This window comes from Amblyomma americanum, chromosome 1, assembly GCF_052857255.1.
Source record: "Amblyomma americanum isolate KBUSLIRL-KWMA chromosome 1, ASM5285725v1, whole genome shotgun sequence".
Taxonomy (NCBI): Eukaryota; Metazoa; Arthropoda; class Arachnida; order Ixodida; family Ixodidae; genus Amblyomma; species Amblyomma americanum.
In genome coordinates, this window is record NC_135497.1 from 300,054,799 (window position 1) to 300,076,746 (window position 21,948).

The 21,948-nt window shown below is 47.6% G+C and overlaps 1 protein-coding gene across 2 annotated transcripts in view; it reads left to right on the plus strand.

Moving 5' to 3' along the window:
* Window positions 1-1,634: 1,634 nt before the first annotated feature.
* LOC144115287 (uncharacterized) overlaps window positions 1,635-21,948 on the plus strand; it is a 71,041-nt gene continuing 50,727 nt past the window's right edge. For both annotated transcript variants that reach the window (XM_077649610.1, XM_077649611.1), the window contains exon 1: window positions 1,635-2,333. In XM_077649610.1, coding sequence (XP_077505736.1) covers window positions 2,326-2,333 — 8 coding nt within the window. In that variant the 5' untranslated portion in view covers window positions 1,635-2,325. The remainder of the gene's footprint in view (window positions 2,334-21,948) is intronic.

The window sequence follows — 21,948 nt, forward strand, 5'->3', positions numbered from 1 at the left end:
GTAATGAAAAGCTGCGTGCTGTCAGTAGCTGGGCTGAGCTATCAGCGAGAATAGCAAAATGTCTCCGTCATTTTAATGCGTTAGCATTAGAACCCCCTCTGGGGAAAAAACGGTTGATCTCCCCGTCTGAAGCCTCATTTTGCAGGTGGCAGAGTGCAGAGAGAAAATTCCTCTTCCGCTTTCAAATGAAAGAGAGAAAGAAAGGGGGAGAGGAAGAGAGGGTGGGAGGCGACGGGAGGGGGTGACTGACGGACCGGATCACGCTACCCGCTCTATTGGTCTGAACCTCTCAGCCGGCAGTGGCTCCTTCGTCCCGGGAGAGCGCTAATGCTAATACCTTGCTGCATCAATTATGATGATCGTCTATAATTTTTTTTTCATTCTGGAACCGCAAGTAAACATATGGAGTCAACAGCAACCGTTTACTAGCGATGCCCAGATATGTGAAGGTATAAAAGAATCTTTCGAATATACCTCTTATGTTCTGACCGAACCCTTCTTCGTTTCTACTCAAGCTTCGAACTGAATAACACGCTGATACCTCGCTGTGATCGCTTCGTCCACACTGGCTGTATAGCTGAAAATTTTGCAGTGTCATATGCGAGAAGGTCGGTCAAGACTAACGCTAGAATGCATGCACTCCTATTGCGTCGCCCTCTTCGCAAAGCTAGGCGCCACAGGGCTCGTATGCCCGAGTGCAGAGTTTGCGGTTAGCGCATCAGTTACAGCGCCTTTCCTCTCGTCATAACTTGCTCCTCCTCCTTCTGCTCGCGACACTAAGCGCCACTGAGTGAGGGCAGGTGGAGGGCTTCGCTCGGCAGTTTCCACGCTTTCCTGCAATCATCTTGCTGGAGCTCCAAAATTTGCTCATACATTCTATTGAGGTCATGTTGTTCTGCGTGTACTACTGCTTTTTCTTCATCTTCCTCTTCCGTGTCCACCTATGCTGTGGATAACCTATGCTCCTACAACAACGCGGTCATGGATGTAATGTACCAGCTTTACCAAAAGTATCCGAGCAACGGTGTTCGCTTCTCAGCCGTAATTTCTTACGGCATTATGGGACTAGCTCCTACGGACCAAAAGGTCCCGAAAGGTGAGGACAAGGGTTCTCTTTACCTTACACATATATAGAGCTAAAGGGATGCCATAAGTGCTTTGGTACATGACTAAGAACCGGAACCCGTTGATCAGTTACTTTTGGCGAAAACGTACGGTACGCTATACGTAGCCATATGGACGGTGTACGCTATCAAGATTTTCGGCCGCTTTTCAATGCGCGCCAACTTGGGCCTACAGTTGCTGCAATAGGCAAAAATTAGCGGGCGCCGCAAACTGAGGGCGTAGATACGGTAAATTCGCACCTGCATTGAAATGTGTGCACTCTCATGAATGAAATGTGCGAACAGTCGTCTCGCGGCCGATTCCTGCCCCCGCCCCCCCCCCCCCCCCCCCGCCCCTGTTTCGCTCCGTCTCGGCGGCGCACGTGTCCTGCGGCCGAATTGCGCGTATCCCGCGCGGCATCTCGAAAAGCATCGCGGAAAGAAACCTCGCGGAGGGTCGCGGAGTCGTCACCGCGCGAAAGCGCAGCCGCCATTCTAGCTACAGCCGCTGCCACGGAGAGAATTTCGGGCAGTCCGGGTCCCGAGAAGAGGAAACCCACGGCCCGCCGGCTAGGTGGAGAGAGCTCCCGCGCCGCGGCTAAAAATAGGAGCCGCGTTACGGTGCTCTGGCCGGGGCAAGCCGCAGCCAGCACCCGACCGACCGTTTCTCCGGGACCCGGGCGAAGCCCGTCTTTCGAGAGCGACAAGACAGAAGAAGCACTCGCGCCCGCTGCCGCGAAAGTCTTTGTGCGCGCGCGCCCACCACTCCTGGCTGCGGTGGGGAGACGCCCGACGTGCCACCCTCCTCGCCCTCCCCCCTCCAACTCGGTGCCACCCACAGCCTTGATCATCCCTGCCAGGCCGCCCTCGCACCCGCGCCATCTTTTTCGCAGTTCGGTCAGGGTCTCGGGTGAATCCGAGAAGAAGGTTGCGAACCGGGGTGCCGGGACAGCGAGGCCTGCTACGCCTCGGTAAGAAGCGCCGCGGCGGCGGCTCTTGGAGAAAAGGCGCAACCGGTACCAGCCACTGGTCCCTTCTTCCTCCCGGTGCCCGCCAGCTACGTGGGCCTCGTGAGTCATCGTTCTTGTAGCGCGTATCGAGGAGCGTGCCGCTACACATGTGCCCGTCCACCGGTTGTCTCCTGGGTCTTCTTTGAGTCGAAACCAGCGCAGCGGGCCACATTGCAGGCGTCACTGTCGGGGGATCTACGCAGGAAGAGGAGATGTCGTGGTAAGCCTATTGCTTCTCTCAGACATGCTAACGCCGAACCGACATCTGTTCTGAGCGGCAAGGGTTGGTGTCTCGTGTGATCTGACTGTTTTGGGCAGCACTTTAGCGGATGTTTTGATACGTATTAGTTTTGGCATAAACTAGTGCGTATCAACATGCGCTTGGGGAAGAGCGGCCATGGTTTTACGAAAACAACGGGTGCGGACTAACGCTGCGTGACGCATGCTATTTTAACGTCTATAGGAACTGATCATCATTGAATAAGAGGCTTGCTGCCCGAGAATTGAGGTTTGTGGTCGGAAAGCACATTCAGACACAAGCTATGCTCGGATTTCAGTGGCTAGCCAGTACACTAACTTTCACTGTGGGGTGTTCCTCCTTCCCTCCCGGTTGATTGGCTCTTGCTTTTCGTATTTTCATTCTTTTCATACCTGAAGTTTTCCACCAGTGCCAGCATGATGCGTTTCATCTGCTTCTAGTCAGTCACGCGGTATTGAGTAATGACGCAACATGAATACGCAAAATTCAAAGCTCATTATAATTTAAATGAATCTCGCTACTTCTGGTCCAAAGGAGCTAGCTTTTACTCACCTCCTTTTGCACTGTTGTTGACAGCAGCTTTAGCTTATGTCTTAGTTATCGCGTGATGTTTGTCCTAAAACACGTTGTGTGCTATTTCCGGGCTATTTCTTATTTTTTTAGGACACAGAGCCCACTAATTGCGACGTAGCACGAAGAGGGAGAAAAGCATGACCATTTTAGGCTCTCGTTTGTTATGATGAACGCGTGCCAAAAATAAAATTAGCTGCCGCCCCCTTTTCACTTTCTTCAGCTCTAAGCCGGAAGGTGAAACGTAGCCATCTTTGCCTGACAGTGAAAGGGGCCATCTTGGAAAGTATAACCGGCCGAGACGTATGGCAGAAAGCCAGCAGAAAGCTGTGGAAGAGAAAGCATCTTTCTGTGCTGCCGTCGCACTCAGCGGCGCGTGTTCAGGATCCGCAGTGATCTAGCCAGAGTCTCCATGGCATTTCAAAAGGGTGGATAATGCCTTCCCATTATTTCAGCTACATGTTATCGCTAATACGGCCAGGTCATTATAAGGCGGTTCTGGATGCGCGATGGCCTTGTGATCGAACTCTTGAACTTTCCATCATATTTCTTTGCCATACATGCACCTATGAAACGTAAAATGCCTAAGGAACCGTAAAAAGAACCGCTTATGTGAGATATAAAATAGAGGTGCCAAAAGCACAAGAGATAAGAGATGCAAGAGCAGCAGGCGAAATAAAAGAAATGGTAGCATTTATAATAAGAACCAAGGCAATTAAAACCAAATGTTCCTACTAGTTTTTAGCTTTACTATGAGCGTCCATTCATGTAACGAATGATCCCACTGGAACACTTCTCAAAGAATCATCGCCTCTGTGCAACATTTTTTTGTCAAAACAGGGAGAAAAAGAAAAAAAGAAAAAGGCAAGGCAGAGAGGTTAACCAGACTGAAGACCGGTTAAGCTACCCTGCATAGCAGGAAAGTGCGATGAATGGTTCACATGAAAAAGAGCGAGAGGGAAACAAAGGGCACAGAAGATACGCGCACATGCGAGGATGCATGTAAAGGCATATAAGGTATTCACTCAGGTTTACCGACTCTAAGTACTGAGCAGCAGCCGAGTAACTGTCTGCACCACTGAACTGTAAGTCCCCGGTCTCATTACGTCCGCCGACTGTCACTCTTTCTCTACCATCTGCAGTTGTCGCAAGCAGCAGTGTTCGCCATTTCAATAAAATAGGAATACGCATTTGCAAATGCGGCCCCAGGCATAGGCGGCAGACAAAAGTCGCATACAGATGGAAGAGTCTTAGAGCAGTTGTAGCTGTAGCTTTAAAAGATTCAAGGAGGCACATTCACAGGCGCCATTGAATTAGGTTACACCCAGTTACGTATGTGTTGGGTGGGTGGTTATGCGTAAAGTGCAGGGGTAGTAACTCTATTCAATACGGACTCACCCGTTTGATGGAAGGAAAGCAACCGGAGTGGATGTGGTTATAGTAGAGCTCGTCCACGAGCAAAGAAAGCTAAGAACCAAGGTCGGTGGCTACCGGGGCGGGAAACATTATTCACACGCTCATCTGCAACTTGTTGGAAACAGGAAGCGATTTCTTTCATATCATCCGCGTACGAATTTCGCAGGAACACTGTCGTCCTATATTGTGGAGCTAGACTTCATAACAGCGCTCACAGACTTGCTCATAGACGTTGCTTGGTGTTCGTTGTCCCCGCCGTGTGCGCATGTTTCGTGCATAGGCACGTGTACATTGGTTCGCATTGCCAAAGAAGCTGGAATCAGAATGTAAGCACGCACGACAAGGTCGCGCTGTTGGGAGAGGTGGAGAGCGAGAGAAAGTTTAATATCAGGGAGGATGGAGAGGCCGGCCAGGGGAAAGCGTCTCTTGCCTGCTACCCCACAGTGAGGAAGGCAAAATGAGGGCAGAGAGATAGAAAGGTAGAAGCTGATTTGGTTTATGGTTTATGAGGGGTTAACGTCCCAAAGCGACTCAGGCTATGAGGGACTCCATAGTGAAGGACTCCAGAAATTTCGACCACCTGGCGTTCTTTAACGTGCAATGACATCGCACAGTACACAGGCGTGTAGCATGTCGCTTCCATGGAAATTCGATCGCCACGGCCGGGATCGAACCCGCATCTTTCGGGTCCGCAGCCAAGCTCCATAACCGCTGAGTCACCGCGACGGCAAATAGAAGCGGGCGATGAGATAATTAATGAGTTGCATGTGCTCTCGAATACATAATGCAAACGTCCACGCACGCATGCGCAAGCGCGTATGTCACACAAACCTTTAAAACGTGTGTCATTAGCGCACTTGTAGTAATGACAGTGCACGCTGCAAAACTGAGATTTCATGGCAGGAAGCTTCTGAACAAAAGTTTTTTTTTTTTCACTAGGCGACCGCATTAACGACACAACTTACGCTAAGAGGGCGTATCGCATGTGCAGTTCAAGTCATTACCTCATAACTCCACTAAAAAGCTACTTCTGCCTGAATGCATTCTAGGGATCTAACTTAACTCTCGTCTCTCTCGATGACTAACTATAGACATTGGACGGAGATAAAAGCCCGCTTTGTAATTCTGATTTTTAACGTCAGAGGCCGTTCTATGGTATAGGGCCCCAAGGAGAAAGAAGTGTCCGGCAGTTCGCGCCCGAAGCCTCGTAAAAGCGAGCACGTCAACAATGGGGTCGACGCTCAGCAAACGAGCAGAGGCACAAGTGTTGTTCGCATCGAGGAGGTAGAGAGGAACCGCGCAAAAAATAACTGACAACACTGCACAACATAGTAGATAATAGAGGTGCTGATTTTCTGCTCCTTTCCTCCGTTGTGTCTTTGCTTGCAGGTTACTCCCTCTAACGGTTAGTGGCCGATTTGCCCAATTTTTATTTTGTTTTAACAGAGAGACGCTATTAGATTTTAAACAGAATACATGAGTAAAAGGTAAGCTGCAACTAGCGCACAGAAAAAGGCTTATGACATTTTGATTACATTTTGAGTATTTTTTGCGAACGATAACGCATGGCATGACACAACGTGCAGAGCGCAAAGGGGCATATAGGTATGGGTGGGGTAACCTGAATTCGAATGGCGCTTACTGTGCCGGTGGTTCACTAAAGTTTAGCATGTTCAATCTGGCCGCACATTACTCGACACGTCGGTACAAGCATGAGCTGCAGGCATACAGTCGGACACAGCTCAAGAATGAAGCGGCTTTTCCTCCGCAAACGACCCCCCTTCCAGCTAATGACTTCAGCTGATTCTCATGAACCTGTCAGCCTGACAATGCAGGCAAGGGGCTATCCCCTTCCATCTACTTTCATCTGCCACTCCATACACTGTCACGCCAGCAGGCTCATGAGACTCAGCCGACGCCACTGGCTGGAAAGAGGTCCTTTGACGGAGAAAAATCGCTTCGTTCTTGAGTTGTATGCGACTGTAGAAGCTGTTACTTTGGCACTTTGGCATCGATACGCAAGAAAATTTCCTTTCACTAACCGTGGCAACCATCTTGGACGCCCCATAACCTTCGCAAGTGCATGTCGTTGGCTTCTGTCGAGCGAGACTATAAATGGAGGGCAAAAGCTACGAGTTGATTGCTTTCTATTTTCACAGTTTTTTTCATATTGTCGCCGACAAACGTAGGGCGACACGAAAGGGGGCTTTTAATCCGAAGGCCAAGAAGACCAGCAGCGCGCGTCCGAGCGGGAACGTCGTCGTCGTCTTCGCTTCCACACGATCCCAGCCATGCCGTTCGGCCGCATGGCGGCGCTCGCAGAATGTGAGCAGTGTGGCAATATTTTGTCGCCTTTACTGCATAGCAGTGCATGTCTTTTCTTGACACTGTTTTTTCTTCCTGCCAGATTACTTTTCTGAAATTACTGTTGCGAGGTCCCAGGTCTTTTTACAGACATATATAAAATGTGCCTCTCAAAGGCATGGGCGCCACGGAGGTTATCGCAATCATTCTTTGTGGCAGACAGAGTAAAATTAGTGGAAAGAACTTAGCTAACACATTCACATCTATTGAACTCTAGAACAAGCAACAGAAGCAGCAAAATTGTTATAGGCCACAAATGTCTGCGCTTACGAAATACACGTCCTACTGATAAAATTAATTGGTAGAATGAAAAAGAAATGGGGTCTCTCAGAGATGCTTAATGGACGCACAGGATTTTTATTGGGCCCGCTCCACAACAGCTATCCTTCCTGATATATCCGAGCAGGATCATATTGCAAACACGTTAATCTTCGCACCGTTTGTTACACTCTATGATCAATTTTTCCGCAACTATGCTGTTTTTATACAGCACGAAGCGCTCCTTCTCGCTCCATCTCAGTTTGTGTCGCTTAAATGGACCAAATTCAATGGCTCGCGAGCTGTACTGGGCAACATTTTCAGTAATACCCATAGCTAAAGCAGTTTTGTCAGAAATACTCCTTGGCTAGATAACAAAGCCGCCTTACTCGTCCTGTTAATTGCCTAGACGCCTCAAAGGACCTCCTTAACCGCTTTTTAGTTTCGCTATAAAACCGTTGTTCCGCATACCTCCATGCACACTGAGGCATCAGGCTGGCGCCACATCGTGACGAAAGTTCATCCCCAGCCCCGCGTCGCGGCTGTTGCGCCGCTGGGCGTAACGACTACAGGCGCCGAGTCAACGCGCTCCGACCAGCGGCGGCGTCTACTTGCGTTGGCTGCGGCCCAAATCTGCGGGCGCCGCCAGCTCTCGAAGTTCGGCATACTCGACGACGACCCGACCGGGGAAGCCGATATATCGGTTCTGGCGTCGAAGACTGGCCGTTGGGAAACTCGTCGCCCATGGCTCAACGGCTCAACCTGACAGCCACCGAAAAATTGTGGCCACGCAGCGGCCGCTTCCCTTCATGCTTGCACATTTACGTGCCATGCGTCGCTGCTGTCAGTTTCTTTTTTTTTATCGTTGAATCAATACGGAAGTGCTGGCGGCGACAGCGCTTATTCACTTGGAGTCTGGCATTTGTGACAGGCAGTCGTATACTGGCTCTTTCATGCCACGCAGTCATTCTGTCTGCCAATGGAAAATATGACGTCGTAATTTTAGTGCACAACTTAGTTGTTTTTATGCGTGTCTACGTGTGCATCACGTTCTGCCCATAAACTTTCTGCTGCTAACGTAGGTAAATAATGAGCATTAACTTGAGTGGTAGTAACCAAAATGATACACATTACAAGTGAAACCTTTGAATAAATCTGGATTTTTGTTATTGCAAATTTTGCTTAGTGATTACATCAGTGGTGGTGAAACTTCTGTTGCGTCCAAAACGTTGGGAGCCGGTCAAGTAAATTCAAACTGCAAAATATTGCGTTACGTGACGGATCGCGTGAATACTGAAGACCTGAAGTTACTTTTTTCTTAGAGCTATCGCACAGAAGAAGAGGAAAGAAGAAAGCGCGATACACACATTGAGACATTATAAACAATATTACCATTTAACTTCGCTCGAACCCGCACAAGAATTATAAAAAGTGGCAGCACTGAGCACGCAAAAGATTCCCAGGAACACTGGTGCGCATCTTACTGCAATAAAACTATCCACCCATCCATCCTGGTATCGTATATATGGAATCTGCTTACCTGCGGTCCCGATGCATCTTCTTGTGTATATGAAATGAAGAAAAATAGAAAAATTTACAGGTATTCATGCAGTGTGATGCAGCATTTTTGCGTCAGCAGTACCATTCTATCTTTCTTCTCAAATTCGCTTGAAATATTCGCCTTTTAATTGCGTGTGTGCGACTTCGCGCCTCTATTGCTGCGAGCTTCCCCCTAACTCTTCCTCCCCAACTCCGCCGTTCGGTCCGACGGCGCTGGCTCCAACGTGAGTGCTAGTTCCTCGCGCTTCCGCTAGGGGCGCTATTGCTGCGCGCCTGCTTCTCTCCCTTTGTATCTCGCACTTTGCTCGCTACTACGACGGTGGCTCCGATGCGAGCGCTAGTTCCTCTAGCTCCCGCTAGGGGCGCTATTGAAGCGAGTTTAGCCCGGAAACCACCCGCTACAAAAGGGACTAGCATTCACATCATCATCATCATCTCTGTTCCCCTCTCCTTGCCTTTCCCTCCTGCCTTTGCCTCCTTGCCTTTCCCAATATGTCGCCCACACAACCCACCGGCCGCAACACGAGCATCAGATTTTGAGTAAACAAGAGCCGTGGTGCAAACGTAGCAAGAGGAAGGAAAAAAAGAGGACGGCAGACAACAAACACAAGACGTACAGATCTGAAATGACAAAAATAAGCGAGTTAAATGGTCAGGAGGGCACGTGAAATTTCTTTACGAACCTGATTTTCGCGAAATTATTAATGCAGGACTGCATTTAAGGGCTGCATTTTCACCTCTCCTTGTCCGCAGATTTTTTGTTCGTCCCTCCGCCCGGCCACACCACGAGAAAAATCGACAAACTAAAACGCATGCGGAAAGGTATAGAGTTTAGTAGGACTCGAACCCACACCTTTTAGGTGCCAGTATGAATAGCGCAACGAAGCGCACTGAGGCCGTTTGCTTCAGCTCGAATAGAGGGCGCTGCTGCTCCCTTCAGTTGGCATAGAGCTCGTAGTAGCTTATGCATATGGTACTTGCGCATGTCATCGCTAGCTTGCAATTAGTGCGACATAAATAACAGCAGCGTTGCTAAAAACTGGCGCTTATTTCGTACCCAGCGAAACACAACGATGGAAGCAATGCAGACCACGCAGGAGTGCGCACGAACAAAGACAAAGAAGCGCGCAGACAACACAAGCGCTCACTGCCAACTAATGGTTTATTGACACAAATGCATAATATACACCTTCTTTTGTGACGTCATTCAACTGAAAATGCCGACATCAGGTGGCCGCACTTAGAAATATTGATTCTTTGACATACAGTGAAACGGATGGTGCGCTGACACATGATGCACCAGCTTTTTTAATCAAATCCGCTTCATTGATTTTCCCTACATCCTGGCTCCTATGCATATCTAGTATTCTGCACGCTTCTAACAAAGGCTTCCAAGGCTTTTCATTCTTTATTTCACAGCCATTACAATGCACAGAAAGCTTCCCGTCCCTGTAATTTTCATTGCCATGGCTGTGCTTTTGAGGGGAGCAAATATTTATACAGAAGATACCAAACAAGAGAAATTTTATCCGCCTATGAATTCACATTATCCTCCGGAGGTGACCAAAGCGAGACTCCTTGAAAACGTTGCAGCTTTTTCACAGCGAGAGCCGCATTTGCGACTTCTCCCGAAAAGCCGCGGTCACCACAGCCGTGCCTGGCGCGACGCGCCACATTCGTTGTGACAGGATAGGGCTCGCGGTAGATGCCGTCGCCCGCTTAGAAATGATTCTTAGACGATCTGTGCGCATCTCTGCAGGAGTTAAAAGTCGTTGGTCGGGAACTCGAAACGCTTTCAGCGTTGCCCAACGTTCTAGGAAGCGTCAAGTGAAAGGCACAGGACGGCCGCCTGGATCGAACGTTCGGCGGGGTCCGCGTCCTATATACGGATGCCTTCCTGCCGTGGGGTAGTCTAGGCGTAGCACGGTCTAGACCGCAAGCTCCGGCTTCGCAGGGGTGCCATACAGTTTCCAGAAATGTGAGTAAGCTGATTGGCTAAAGGAGATGCATGGACTTGTGCCGGCGTCTATAGCAGGAAGCATAGTGACTCAGGCTCCGAGCCGCCGCTCCTCTGTTTTACCTTAAGGTTGTTCATGGTATACAGAGAGGGCAGACTGATGGTTTCTTAAAGGGGCCCCGAAACACATTTTCAGTGCATTTTTTTACCTGTTGGTTGCATAGAATGAGCTATAGTGATGCTATTAGCATCGGTCGTACCGCGTATACTGCGTTTTTTAATATTTTAATTAGCTCGCAAAACGAATTCGTGGTGCTGACGGTGTCACCATACAGTGGTGGTTTTTAGCAGCGGATATGGCATCACGGAGGGCGAGCTTTATGATTGAACAAAGAGTAAATATACTGCAAATTGGGTTAATAACTAGAGATACGTTTCGTCAAGTTTTTGTGTTAAATATTGCATTAACAAAACCAGCTTGTTTGCCCTAGATAAAAGCACTATAAATCAAGTAAAACAAAAACACGCCACCAGAGGCACTGGCTACTTTTTGCATCGAAGGACTTTGCGCCTCTCTGTAAACATCCTACGACCTAGCACTAAACACTGATGGCTACTCTCTATGTATCTGAGAGCGGCTTTGCGGAATCGATCCGATCGAGCCATTTCACTCTATAAGCGTTCGTTTCGGTCCCAAGGAAGGATGTGTTCGTCTCACATTTAGCAGGCAGTGCGCATCGTCAGCTTGTGGAGGATCACCGGGCGGCGGCGCCAGGTGGCGCTACGTTCCCGTCAACAGCGCGCGGTCCTTGCTCGCCGTGACCAACCAGCGCGCTAGGATGGACGAGCGATGGTTGGCGCTAAGCGGTAGCGGAACGCGCTATGCTAAATGTGTCTGATATTTTGCGCAGGCTGTCACAGCGTCGCAGTATCTTGCGCTCGGATCCATAAGTAAGAAAACGTCACTGATCAGTGTTCCCTTCTGCGCCGTCGACGTGACGGTGGAGCATCGCTGGGTGAGCTGGGCGTTCACATGGTTGTTGTAACCATGCAAACGGGGCTGCCAGCCTTGGCATGAACGAGTTACAGAGAACAGGCAACCATGAAGTGCGAACTTCCACCACGTGCTAAGATGGGCTGTTTTGATTGGTCGCCCTGCGTGTCGTCATTGGGAGAGTGAAATGGGAATGGGAAGCTATGCGAAAATCGAGTTGAGGGCAGCATTTTGTTTGCTTGTATTTTTAAATTTCTTCATTGAAGAACTCCCGTTCCTATGCATCGATCCTCGTAATTCTTTTTGAGTAAGCATCTGTGTGACATAAAGAATCCAACTGAAGCGTAACCGACATCCGTTCAAGCGGTGTTTCGCAGCACCTTTAACACGCCCAAAGTGAAAAGGGGAGGGGAAAGCCTCAGGGTGCTTGCCAACGTTTCGGCAAGAGGACTTGTCTTCGTCTGGGCAAAGTTTAAATATGGCCTTCACTCCGAGGAGGAGTGTTCGTGGTACTTCCCATGTAATCCGCAGCGGTGTTAGGGTAATTTAACACTTACAGCGTATCTCCACCATCCGACATTAGCGGAAACTACAGCACAATGGCCGCATAGAATCGTCGTGGAAATCTATTGTGGTTTGCTGTACAAATAAAATGAAACATAAATGGAAGGAAAAGATGCTGGCGGCCGCGGCAACTGCTGTCTAATATGTTAAACATCGGAGCTGCGGCCCACGGCAGTAAAAGGGACAGGGAAAGGTAAGCGAGGTGACCTGCAGAGGAGAGCGATAGCGAGAAATGACGGGCAAGAGTAATGTCCACTATTTACAAAATACAAAAAGTAACCAAGTTCGCGCCGATCGAGCGCGTGTGTGCCCGCACAGTTCGAAATAATTCTACGCGCGAGCGACCCCTGCAAATACTTAACACACAAAACACCGCATATAAAGCCGCGTTCGCGTAGTGTCCTGTCACTAATGGGTCGCACGCGCGGCACATGCACAGACAGCCGGGATGGGCCGCCCAGCTGCATATCGTCCAAGAGTAGCACACGCGGAGTGTGTCGTCACTTGTGGCACCTGGCGATCAACATCGAGTAGTCAAGACCGTATGCTCGATGAATGCACAGATGCTCACCGTTGTTCTGTTCGTGGAAATAAAGCATATAGCAATATGACAACGATGCACCAAGGTTGATTCCCATATGTAGAAGGTTCACATACGGGGCACTGATAGACGTAGGAAGAAAAAAAATTTCGCAAAAATTTCGCACTGAAGCTTTTCATAAAGCATACTGGTGTTGAGCGTACTGGGTGTTAGTCCGATCCCTATTCATTTGAAAAGTCATATACGATTGCGGAAATATTTTTTTTTGGCGGGATAGACCTATGTAAACAGACATGGTGTCCCGAAACAATTGACACTGGGACTCAGAACGGCATTTACCTCATTCAGCGACGTCATCAAGTGCACGCTCCAGGTCTGCATGTTTGAGATTCCCTCTAAATTTTGTGCTTTCAAGTTCTCACACGCCATCATAGAAGTATACTTTAGCAGCTGGTCTAGCTATTTTTCTGTTTGCTGTTCGCTGTTCGCTGGCCAACGTTCAACGGCCAATGCACCCAGTAGTGCCAGTCGTCCTAACACGTATGGCGACAAAATTTGCCTTTGGAAAAGCTGGCACTAGTTATTAAGCTTTGAAACTGGATGCAATTCTTTCTGAAGTGCCCAGACCGGGACACAGCACTGGCAAAAAAAAGGAAGCACATTGGAAAAAGATAGCACTCTGTACCGAAGAACTTGAGCTAACTGGATGCAAAAACAGCTCCTTTACATACTGCTTTCATTGTCACGAACACTTCGAACCTTTCGGAAGTCTGCCCAAATAAGCAGCCGCCATACGTGGTGGCAGAAGCAGTACCCATGCTGCATGGGATGCGAGGCCAGTCGCAGGAAGCGTTGGCATGTCTACGCTTTTTTCTTCTTTTTTTGCGCTGAACCATGCGCTCCGGTCCTGATAATGCAATTCGTTTTGTTTCTTTCAACTGTTGCCGCGAGTGACTTCTAAGATTTAGGTTTGTGCATAAACTTTGCTGATATTTTCTTCAGCCTATAACATGGTTTATGGAGGTTTAACGTCTCAACGCGACTCGGGCTATGAGAGGCCGTAGTGAGGGGCTCCGGAAATTACGACCACCTGGGGCACTTTAATATGCACTGACATCGCACAATACATGGACCTCTAGCATTTTGCCTCTATCGAAATGCGACTGCCACGGCAGGGATCGAATCCGCGTTTTCTGGGTCAGCAGCCGAGCACCAAAACGACTGAGCCACCGCGAGCGTGTCTCAGCGGTTATGGCGCTGAAGCAGAAAGTGAAGCATTTGTTCTAGAACCTCGCCAGGGCGCTGCTGATGAAACTACATCTCGGTACTGGACGAGCCAATTCACGTTTTCCAATAAGTTGGTGGTTAGAGCGAGCTCGATCCCACCAAATAAAACAATAAAATTATGAACTAAAATTAATCTTTCTTTTATATCTTTTTATTTGTTCTTCACAACATGCCATAGGGATTATGACAGGGGTCAAGAAGCCGCCTCGTTACGGCTTTAAAAAAATCTTGGTTCCCTTTAGCATCGATGGCGGCGAAGCAACACATTTATAGAAACAAAAACATGGCAATTTTGAAAAGACACCATGGGAAAAATTCAAAATACAATTAAACAAGAAGTTACTCACAAATGCACTTATAATACAGGAGCAGTAAAGCGTCGTGACAAAGTTGTGACTATGAAGATCGAGAGTGCTGGCTAATTGGAAAAATACAAGTAAATTAAAAAAACAACTCCTTGAGGTCCCGAAACTTTAGCTCTGAAACGTCTATTTCTGGTTTCGTGTTTTCATTTAGTAGCCGAGACAGGTTATTCTTGAGCATTTGAAAGCCATTATTGGTACGGCATTTTGGCACTTTCCATTGTTCAGTTCTTATGGTATTTTAAGCCACGTCGTCTAGTGATTATAAGCGGGAAATTTCCAGTAATAGCATGATGTCTTTCTTAATGCTGACTAAGTAATCGCGCAGGAGTTTAGATCTGTACATATTGGCCACAGGAATGATCTTGAGGTTTTCGAAGATTTATGAAGTGGTATGAAAATTTGGCACATCACTAACGACTCGTAAAACTTTTTTTTTCATTCTTAAGAGGCTAGTAAGGTTTTTTTTTCTCTCGTTGCGCCCCACACTAAATGTGAATAACTTATCTAGGATGAAAATAAGGCGTAGTAAATAGCTAGCTTTACAGACATTGGGAAGACGTAACGATTTCGTTTAAGAATACCGGTTATAGAACGTATTTTTTTTTTCAAAATATGATTTACGTTCTGAACACTGAAGCGCTGGCAGACGACAGACGAAGGGAGGACGAGACACACAGTGCGCTGTCAAACCAACTCGCCCAGCAACACACCCTGCTCCTGATTTACGTGCTCATCCCACTGCATTGTCTTAGAGAAAAGCACACCTGATACTTTGATGCTCTCACCCACCTCACTCTTTGTGCATCTGAAAAAAAGGTCTTGTCCGGTAGTTAGCTGCCTATCCTAAACTAGCTAAACATGTTTTTAAGCAATCTCCTATAACCGGCATGCTCTGAAGGTTACGTAGTGGCCGTCGCATAGCGGCACTAAATGGCGGCAGTGGCCAGGTTGCTAACATCCCCTAAGTATGAAATTGTTCAGTGGGGCCGGCTGCTGATCGAACACTGAGAATCAAAATGCGCTTCGGCAATTACAGACGTCAGATCAGACGGATGTAATGTAGTCGCGAAGGTCGGGGTAGTTTTGTTTTGTGTGTGTGTGTGTGAGGGGGGGGGGGGGGGGGTTGGTCTATGGTTAAGATTGAGGTTTGCGCTCAGCGCGATTACTGCTGCAGAGGAGCCTGCAGTACTATTTATAAATGCGCCATGCTTAGGTCTTCTTGGGACAAAGCGAGTTACGACGCTTAAGTGGCAAAGAAAGGTAATTCCTTGCATTGTATCTGTACGCGTGTATACTTCGGCCTACGCTGTCGCATTAACATTAACATTAGCATTAACATTCGGTGGGATTGCGAGGTAAGAGGCGAGGGCGGCGAAACATAATCTTGAGTGGCGGCTTCCTCGCTGGGCCAAGGCGCCTACAGTGAGAGGAAATAGTTGTCTCTATTCTTTTTTCTATTCCTTCCTTCGCAGCGGTACAGAGAGAGAAAAACAAAAAAATTTTTGATTGCATGCATTTGGCGATTTGTATAGTTGATGATGAACGGGAAAGGAACAGCGTGTTGGGCGCAAATGGTCCCCCCCCCCCCCCCCCCTTGCGGAAAGGTCATAGCGCTTCCTGAAGCGGCTGTTGTTGTTTCCGCAGGGGGAGCCGAAGATATGCCTCAAGTGCTGTATCAGTTTACCTGCGCGCCAGTCGCGGTACTCGGGTACAGTGTTTACGAATGGAGACGATGAAACCGGAGAGATGGTATACCATATTAGGACAGAATCTAGAACGAGGTTAGAGGCAGAGAGCACTCCCGCTCCAACAATATTAGGTCATTGCCGTTATGTTAACGCGCCGCTAAATACGTCACTCAGAGCTAACGTAGTCGACGACCTGGAAGGGATCCCTGCCGCTCGGACGCTGAAGAACAGGAGATCGCCAAACATAAAAGGACGCGCGCGTGACACGTTCCGCGTCTTACCGTCATCTCAGTCCGCGGGACATTACCGTAGAATGCATACACTCCGGAAGATGTGCAAAATGCGCTCTTTTCTGGCATGCCTCGAGTACGGAGCGTAGCTATTCCCACTTACGACAATGGCTATGTTAAATATATAACAGAGGAGTCTCAGTGGCTTAGAAGTTGTATTGAGCACTATGGCACGGCATCGAATCCCGGCTGCGGCTTCTGCATCTCCATGGGGGCGAAACGCAAAAACACCTTTCTGCTGTGCCATGTCATTGCATGTTAAAGAACTCAAATGTTCATTTCCGGAGCTGACCCGTACGACGTATCTTAAAGCACATGTTCAGTTTCGGGACTTTGAACCCCACATACCATGCCATATTATACCACACTATACCATACCATACCATATGATACCATACCATACCATACCATACCGAGTACTAATAATACAATATGAACGTTATGAAGACTTCCTGAGCAGTTAATTAGGGTCGTTTTGGGTGTCCTTGAAAACTAACAATCTGCAGCTCTCCAGCTTCCGGACCTTCTGATGCGGAAGGTCTGCGCACCTTCTGGACTTCGAACGCCACATACTACATCTTACTATACCAAACATCAGTAATACATTACGCAAATAACGAATAATTATTAAGCGATTGACGTTTTTGTCTTTTTAAGTGCCGTAGAAAGCCAAGGCTGCCGACGTTAACACACAGAGACAATAACGGAATTTTTTGAACACAAAAACGTGCAAAAAGTGAAAGCAAAAAAGCAAAAATGTCGGCAAAAAGAAGAGCATTCGAAAACGGGATTTAGAGCGACTCAGTCTCGAAAACAATACACGCGACTTTAAGCCCCTGCAGCAGGATAGAAAATGACACGGAAGTATATCAGGCAGAAAGCTCAAATTCGCGCAGACCTTTAAAAAAATGGACAATGTAAAATGAACAGCCACAAAGCTTGTAAAATTGCACAATTGGAGAATAGAAACGAGCAGTAAGACAGCGAGAGCAAGTTCTGGTAGGGAAAGATCGCCCTTTTCCTGCGTAAAGAAAGCGCTGGGTAATAGCCGTAATCTCTAGGGCCGCTGCTATACGTCAAAGACAACGGGGCAGGTGCAGCGCCTCGTTATCCTTGGTAATCGTTGCAGCCCGCCGTCGAATCGATTTTCTCGTTGCGTGCTCGGCTTGACGCCAGGTCGTGATTGGTTGCGCAGTTCCAGACTCAAATGTGCCATTGTCTGAGGCAGCCGCAGAATAAACGATAGCTGCCGCACTAGTCACGAAGGCAAGATGCAATCACGACAGAAGCAGATGCATCAGACTTAAGGCAAGTACTTCTGCCAATCAAAAAAAAAATCACCGAAACAAAGAAAAATGCGTTAGTAAGCATCGAATAACGTGTGAGGTGTGGCTGCTTCCAGATGAATGCGAGTGACGATTACTTACGCGGCGTCTCCGTGAAGACTGTGGGTTCAGGGGTTCTGTTAAACAGACCTGTCCGCAACCGGGTTTCTTCATTAGGCCGAGTTTTTCCCGTCGGCTATAATGACTGTCTTTCGCTTCTTTGCCGCGGTCAGTAACGATAGCTAAGCAGGCCGTGTTCCAATCATGACAGCCTGCGAGAAAGGCGCACTCCTATAACGCATCGCACTCGGATGATCTAAATGCTATGGACATCCTAGGGATGCTTAGAAGTACGTGCGTTGGCATAAACGGAAACTGCCTGCTTGTGTAAGAATGGTTATCAGCGCAGTAAGGTCGCCTTACCTCTGCTTTGTCAACTGTTTAGCACTGCTTTCCATAAAATAGTGTCTAAGATTGCCCACCTGCTCCAGTAGGGTATACAAATATTGCTGTGGCCCTACTGTTCCTTCTGCATTGCAAGCTGCCATTTCCTGAGAGAGCACAGATTCATTAGTACAGTTTTTTGTTACTATAGGTGAGCACTCATGCCTACGTATTCTCTTCAACGAAGCGTTACATCTTTGGAGTGAGTGCAGAGCAAGCGACTAGAACAACTTTCAGTACTCTATGTGGCAAAAAAAATGTTTTTATTACAGCTTTGTCTCTCAGGAGTATTGCTGTAAAGACATTACACCATGACATAACGTTTCAATCAGCGGTCTCGAACACGCCATCCTCTGGCCCTTCTGGTGGGGCCCACTGTCATCGGGATTTGTGTATATTGTTCCAGGTTAACCTCATTCGTTGTTGCCTATTCTCCTTCTTATAATTTTTGGCCCTAAACAACTCCTCGATGCCTGGTAAACATAGCTTTTCGGGAGAAGGGCCTAGAAATTTAGAATACGCCAAAAAAATTAAAGAAAGGATTTCGTTTGCGACTTTCTTCTCAGGAGCTTTTGGCTTCTTCGTTTGGATTTTTTGTGTATATTTCCATATATTGTCTAATTTTGCTTACTTCATAAAGTGAATTTCCTGGATCCATGTCTTAAGTCCCCTCTCCGGGAAACAACAGTTTGGCAATGAGGCCCACGTGGTGAGATCAGTTCGGGACTCCTGGTTATCGGTGCTGGATACCTTTTTCTGTGCATTGTTACCGAGATAAGCTTTCTATTCATTAAGTGCTTTCTTGGTGCCTGGTATTTGGATAACGCCAGAAGAAGCGCGTCTAAACGCTTATCTAATTCTCAAGACAGATTAAACAATTTGAACAGAGTATGACCGTTGTGTGCACAAAGGAGCCCGGCCACTGCTTTCTGGGCATAACACGCTCGAGTCTTACTCTGCTTATGAACATTCTATGCTAAAGTTTTTGTATTATTATACAGGTAGAAAATTCAGGTGCTCAGTTTTTCCTGTCCTTGCGCTACCTACATATAAGTTATTAGCATAGCAATGAAAGTTTGGATACTATTTTTTATGCTGTTTTGCAAACAAAAAAAAAGGGGGGGGGGGGGGGGGACTCTGGTTTCGGAAAGGGGTATTCAGCCAGGAACAACGTTCTTGTCATGACGTGGGTTATGGAAATAGATGCTGGATATACCTAGCGCCTATAAATGGCCTTTATACATCACGAAAGGGCATTATACATTCAAAAGAAAACTCCAGCATTTATGTGGGCGTAGAGGAAGCGTGTTAAATATCTCAAGATATGACGGCAGAGACTGCACAGCGACCACAGGATTCCAAAGCCGCGTTCACATGGATGCGACAGAATGCGTCCTGAGTCAATTTTTCGAGAGAAAAAGCAGGTTTTGAGCATTAAAGGAGTGACTCGTCCTCTACTCTCTCTCTCTCTCTCTCGACATTTTTGCACTTTCCCTAAAAAAGTGGACTGTAGTCGACTTCAGTCGCATTCATGTAAACGCGGCTCATATGAGTCGAAAAAAAATAAATTTTTGAGAGGTGCGTATGCCTGTATACAGGAGGAATCAACAGCATTAAGCCGGGAAGAATTAGGGATACGATTCAACTTAGAATACCGGAGCAACCTCAGATCTGCTGAGGACATCGTCCTGTGAAAAGTGTAGAGATAATTAGATAATTACAGCGAATCATTAGGCACTTTCATGGGAACAGGTATACGCTTTGAAGGTAGCATTTTTACGAATGTCACTTTCATTGCTCTTTAGCGCTGCCAACGCGTAGTCTCATCATTTCCTGTTTCTCCAAATAAGCAGTGTTATCCAGCGTTCATTTGGACGGTGCGACTAGTTTGTTCGTACAAGAATAAACTAGCAGACGCTGATTGTGGCACATAGCAGTGAAATCGGGCTGGCTAAGTCGTACTTGACTTTTTTATTATTGTTTTATTTTAGGTAAATTAATGCAAAAGCTTCAGGAAATCATTTTCAGTAACACTGGTGATCTTATTTATAAGGGCTTACGGTGCCTCCCCTCCCAAGGGAGAAATTTTGCAGGCAATTAAACTATGCTTAACCCCATTTCCCATTTTTTTAGACGAAAAAGCCCAAGAAATATGTCGTTCAAATCGGACCGCCGCCCCTCCCGAAACACCCCCCCCCCCTTCCCTGCCCCGCTCCTCCCCAACCCATAAATCGACCCATGAAGCCTAGCGTTTCCGAGATAAAAATCAATGCACCAGCGCAGTTCCAACGCAAAGCTTCCGATAGGTTCGGATCGCTGCTGTGGTACAGTTGACGTGTACCATCAACTAATTACCTTTATACACTCTCACTGTTGATAGCCCTGTGACCAATAACGTTACTTATCACAACGGGAAGAAACTTACTGATGCACTGGTTACCTAAGCACTGTTGCTGCAGACGTATGCAAACTAAGATTTGTGTGCTGCCTGCTGGTTACGGCGGCGATGTCCTGCGAAATGTGCATGGTTAGTCGAAAATTCTCAGGCTACAGAGGTAGTGACACCCCTTACACCTCATCCTCCAGCAATTTTTGAGCTTCGAAGGCCTCGTTAATGCCTTACGAAATCCCCGACGGTGACCTTGTGCACTGGGGATTTTTGACCAACCATGTGCCTTGGATAGCATGAGCCTCTTGAAACATATGTCTAAAAGGAAAATGGTCTGCGCATCGGACATGAACATAATAGTCGCGTAGACGTGCGACGAAAAAAATGTCACTGGATGAAGTTTTCAGTTCTGTTTCTTCAGTGTGTATTACGGTTGTGAAAGAACTCAGGTGTTTTCCGAACTCATTCATGCTTGAAGTATTCTCCCCTGAGTACTCTGTAGAGAAGAAAGGCCGCTGACAACGTTAACCTCTTTTTTTCTTTGCACATAGCTATTGGGACAGCTGAAATAAAATAGTTTACGTTGTGATATTTGCTGCAAAGTATTGTACGCTTACACTAAGAAAAAAAAGACACAAACTAAATGTAAACGCATGTTGACTGCGCGCACGTGAAGAACGATTGACAAGTATCCCCCTTGCCAAAACTAAACGAGCAGGTCCCTGACACAGATTTAGAGCTAATTGGCTGCCTTTTGTGCACCACAACATGGATAGGAAACGAACCCTGGTGCTGGGCTACTTTGGTGAAAGTGGTGCATTGACTGGTTGCGTGATCTCATTATCTCCGTAGTTGTTTCAATTGACTCCCAGCATTACTCGATCGCAAAATAGCTCCCCGGCTATGTATAAGCTGAGACGACCTTGGAAGGTAGTACGTCAAAAACGTGCCATGATTTGCGACCTCAGCAGCCACAGTTTGGCCCTGGTAAGCTTTGCCGCGTTCCAAGCGGTGCAGAGCCTTCAATCGGCGCCCAGCATTTTCCCCGGGCTCCTTATTTGCGGCGCAGCAGAAGGCAGCGGCATACAGACGTCAAGTCGATGGACAAAGCATCCTCTCACGCGCCGGCTGCTCATATTTCCGAGCCCCTTTGGAAAGGCTAATGGCCCCCAAACAAGACGTGACAAGCAGCGGAAATCCGTCAGAGCTGACGTCGTCATTCAAGCCGGCAGCGGCGCGCGCGCGCGGAGCGCCCCATTGTGTGCGCTACTCGTGACTGGAAGGCGAACGACTCAGCAACAAAGAAGCACGGCCGAACCCACGCTGTTACAAAGTCTATACACGCTTGAGCCGTGCGTGTATGCGTCTAATGCCGGCTTCCATGCCTTCAGTTTGCGCAAAAGTCGTGAATTCGACTCACGACGGGAGAAAAAAGAAAGAAGGGAATATTGAGAAGAAGGACGGAAACTGGAAAGAAGTAAACGGAAACTAAAGGGTAGAAGCACGCTGATCAAAAACAAGTGAAGCTGCGGGCGGGGAGCTGAAAGAGAGGGAAAGGGAGAGA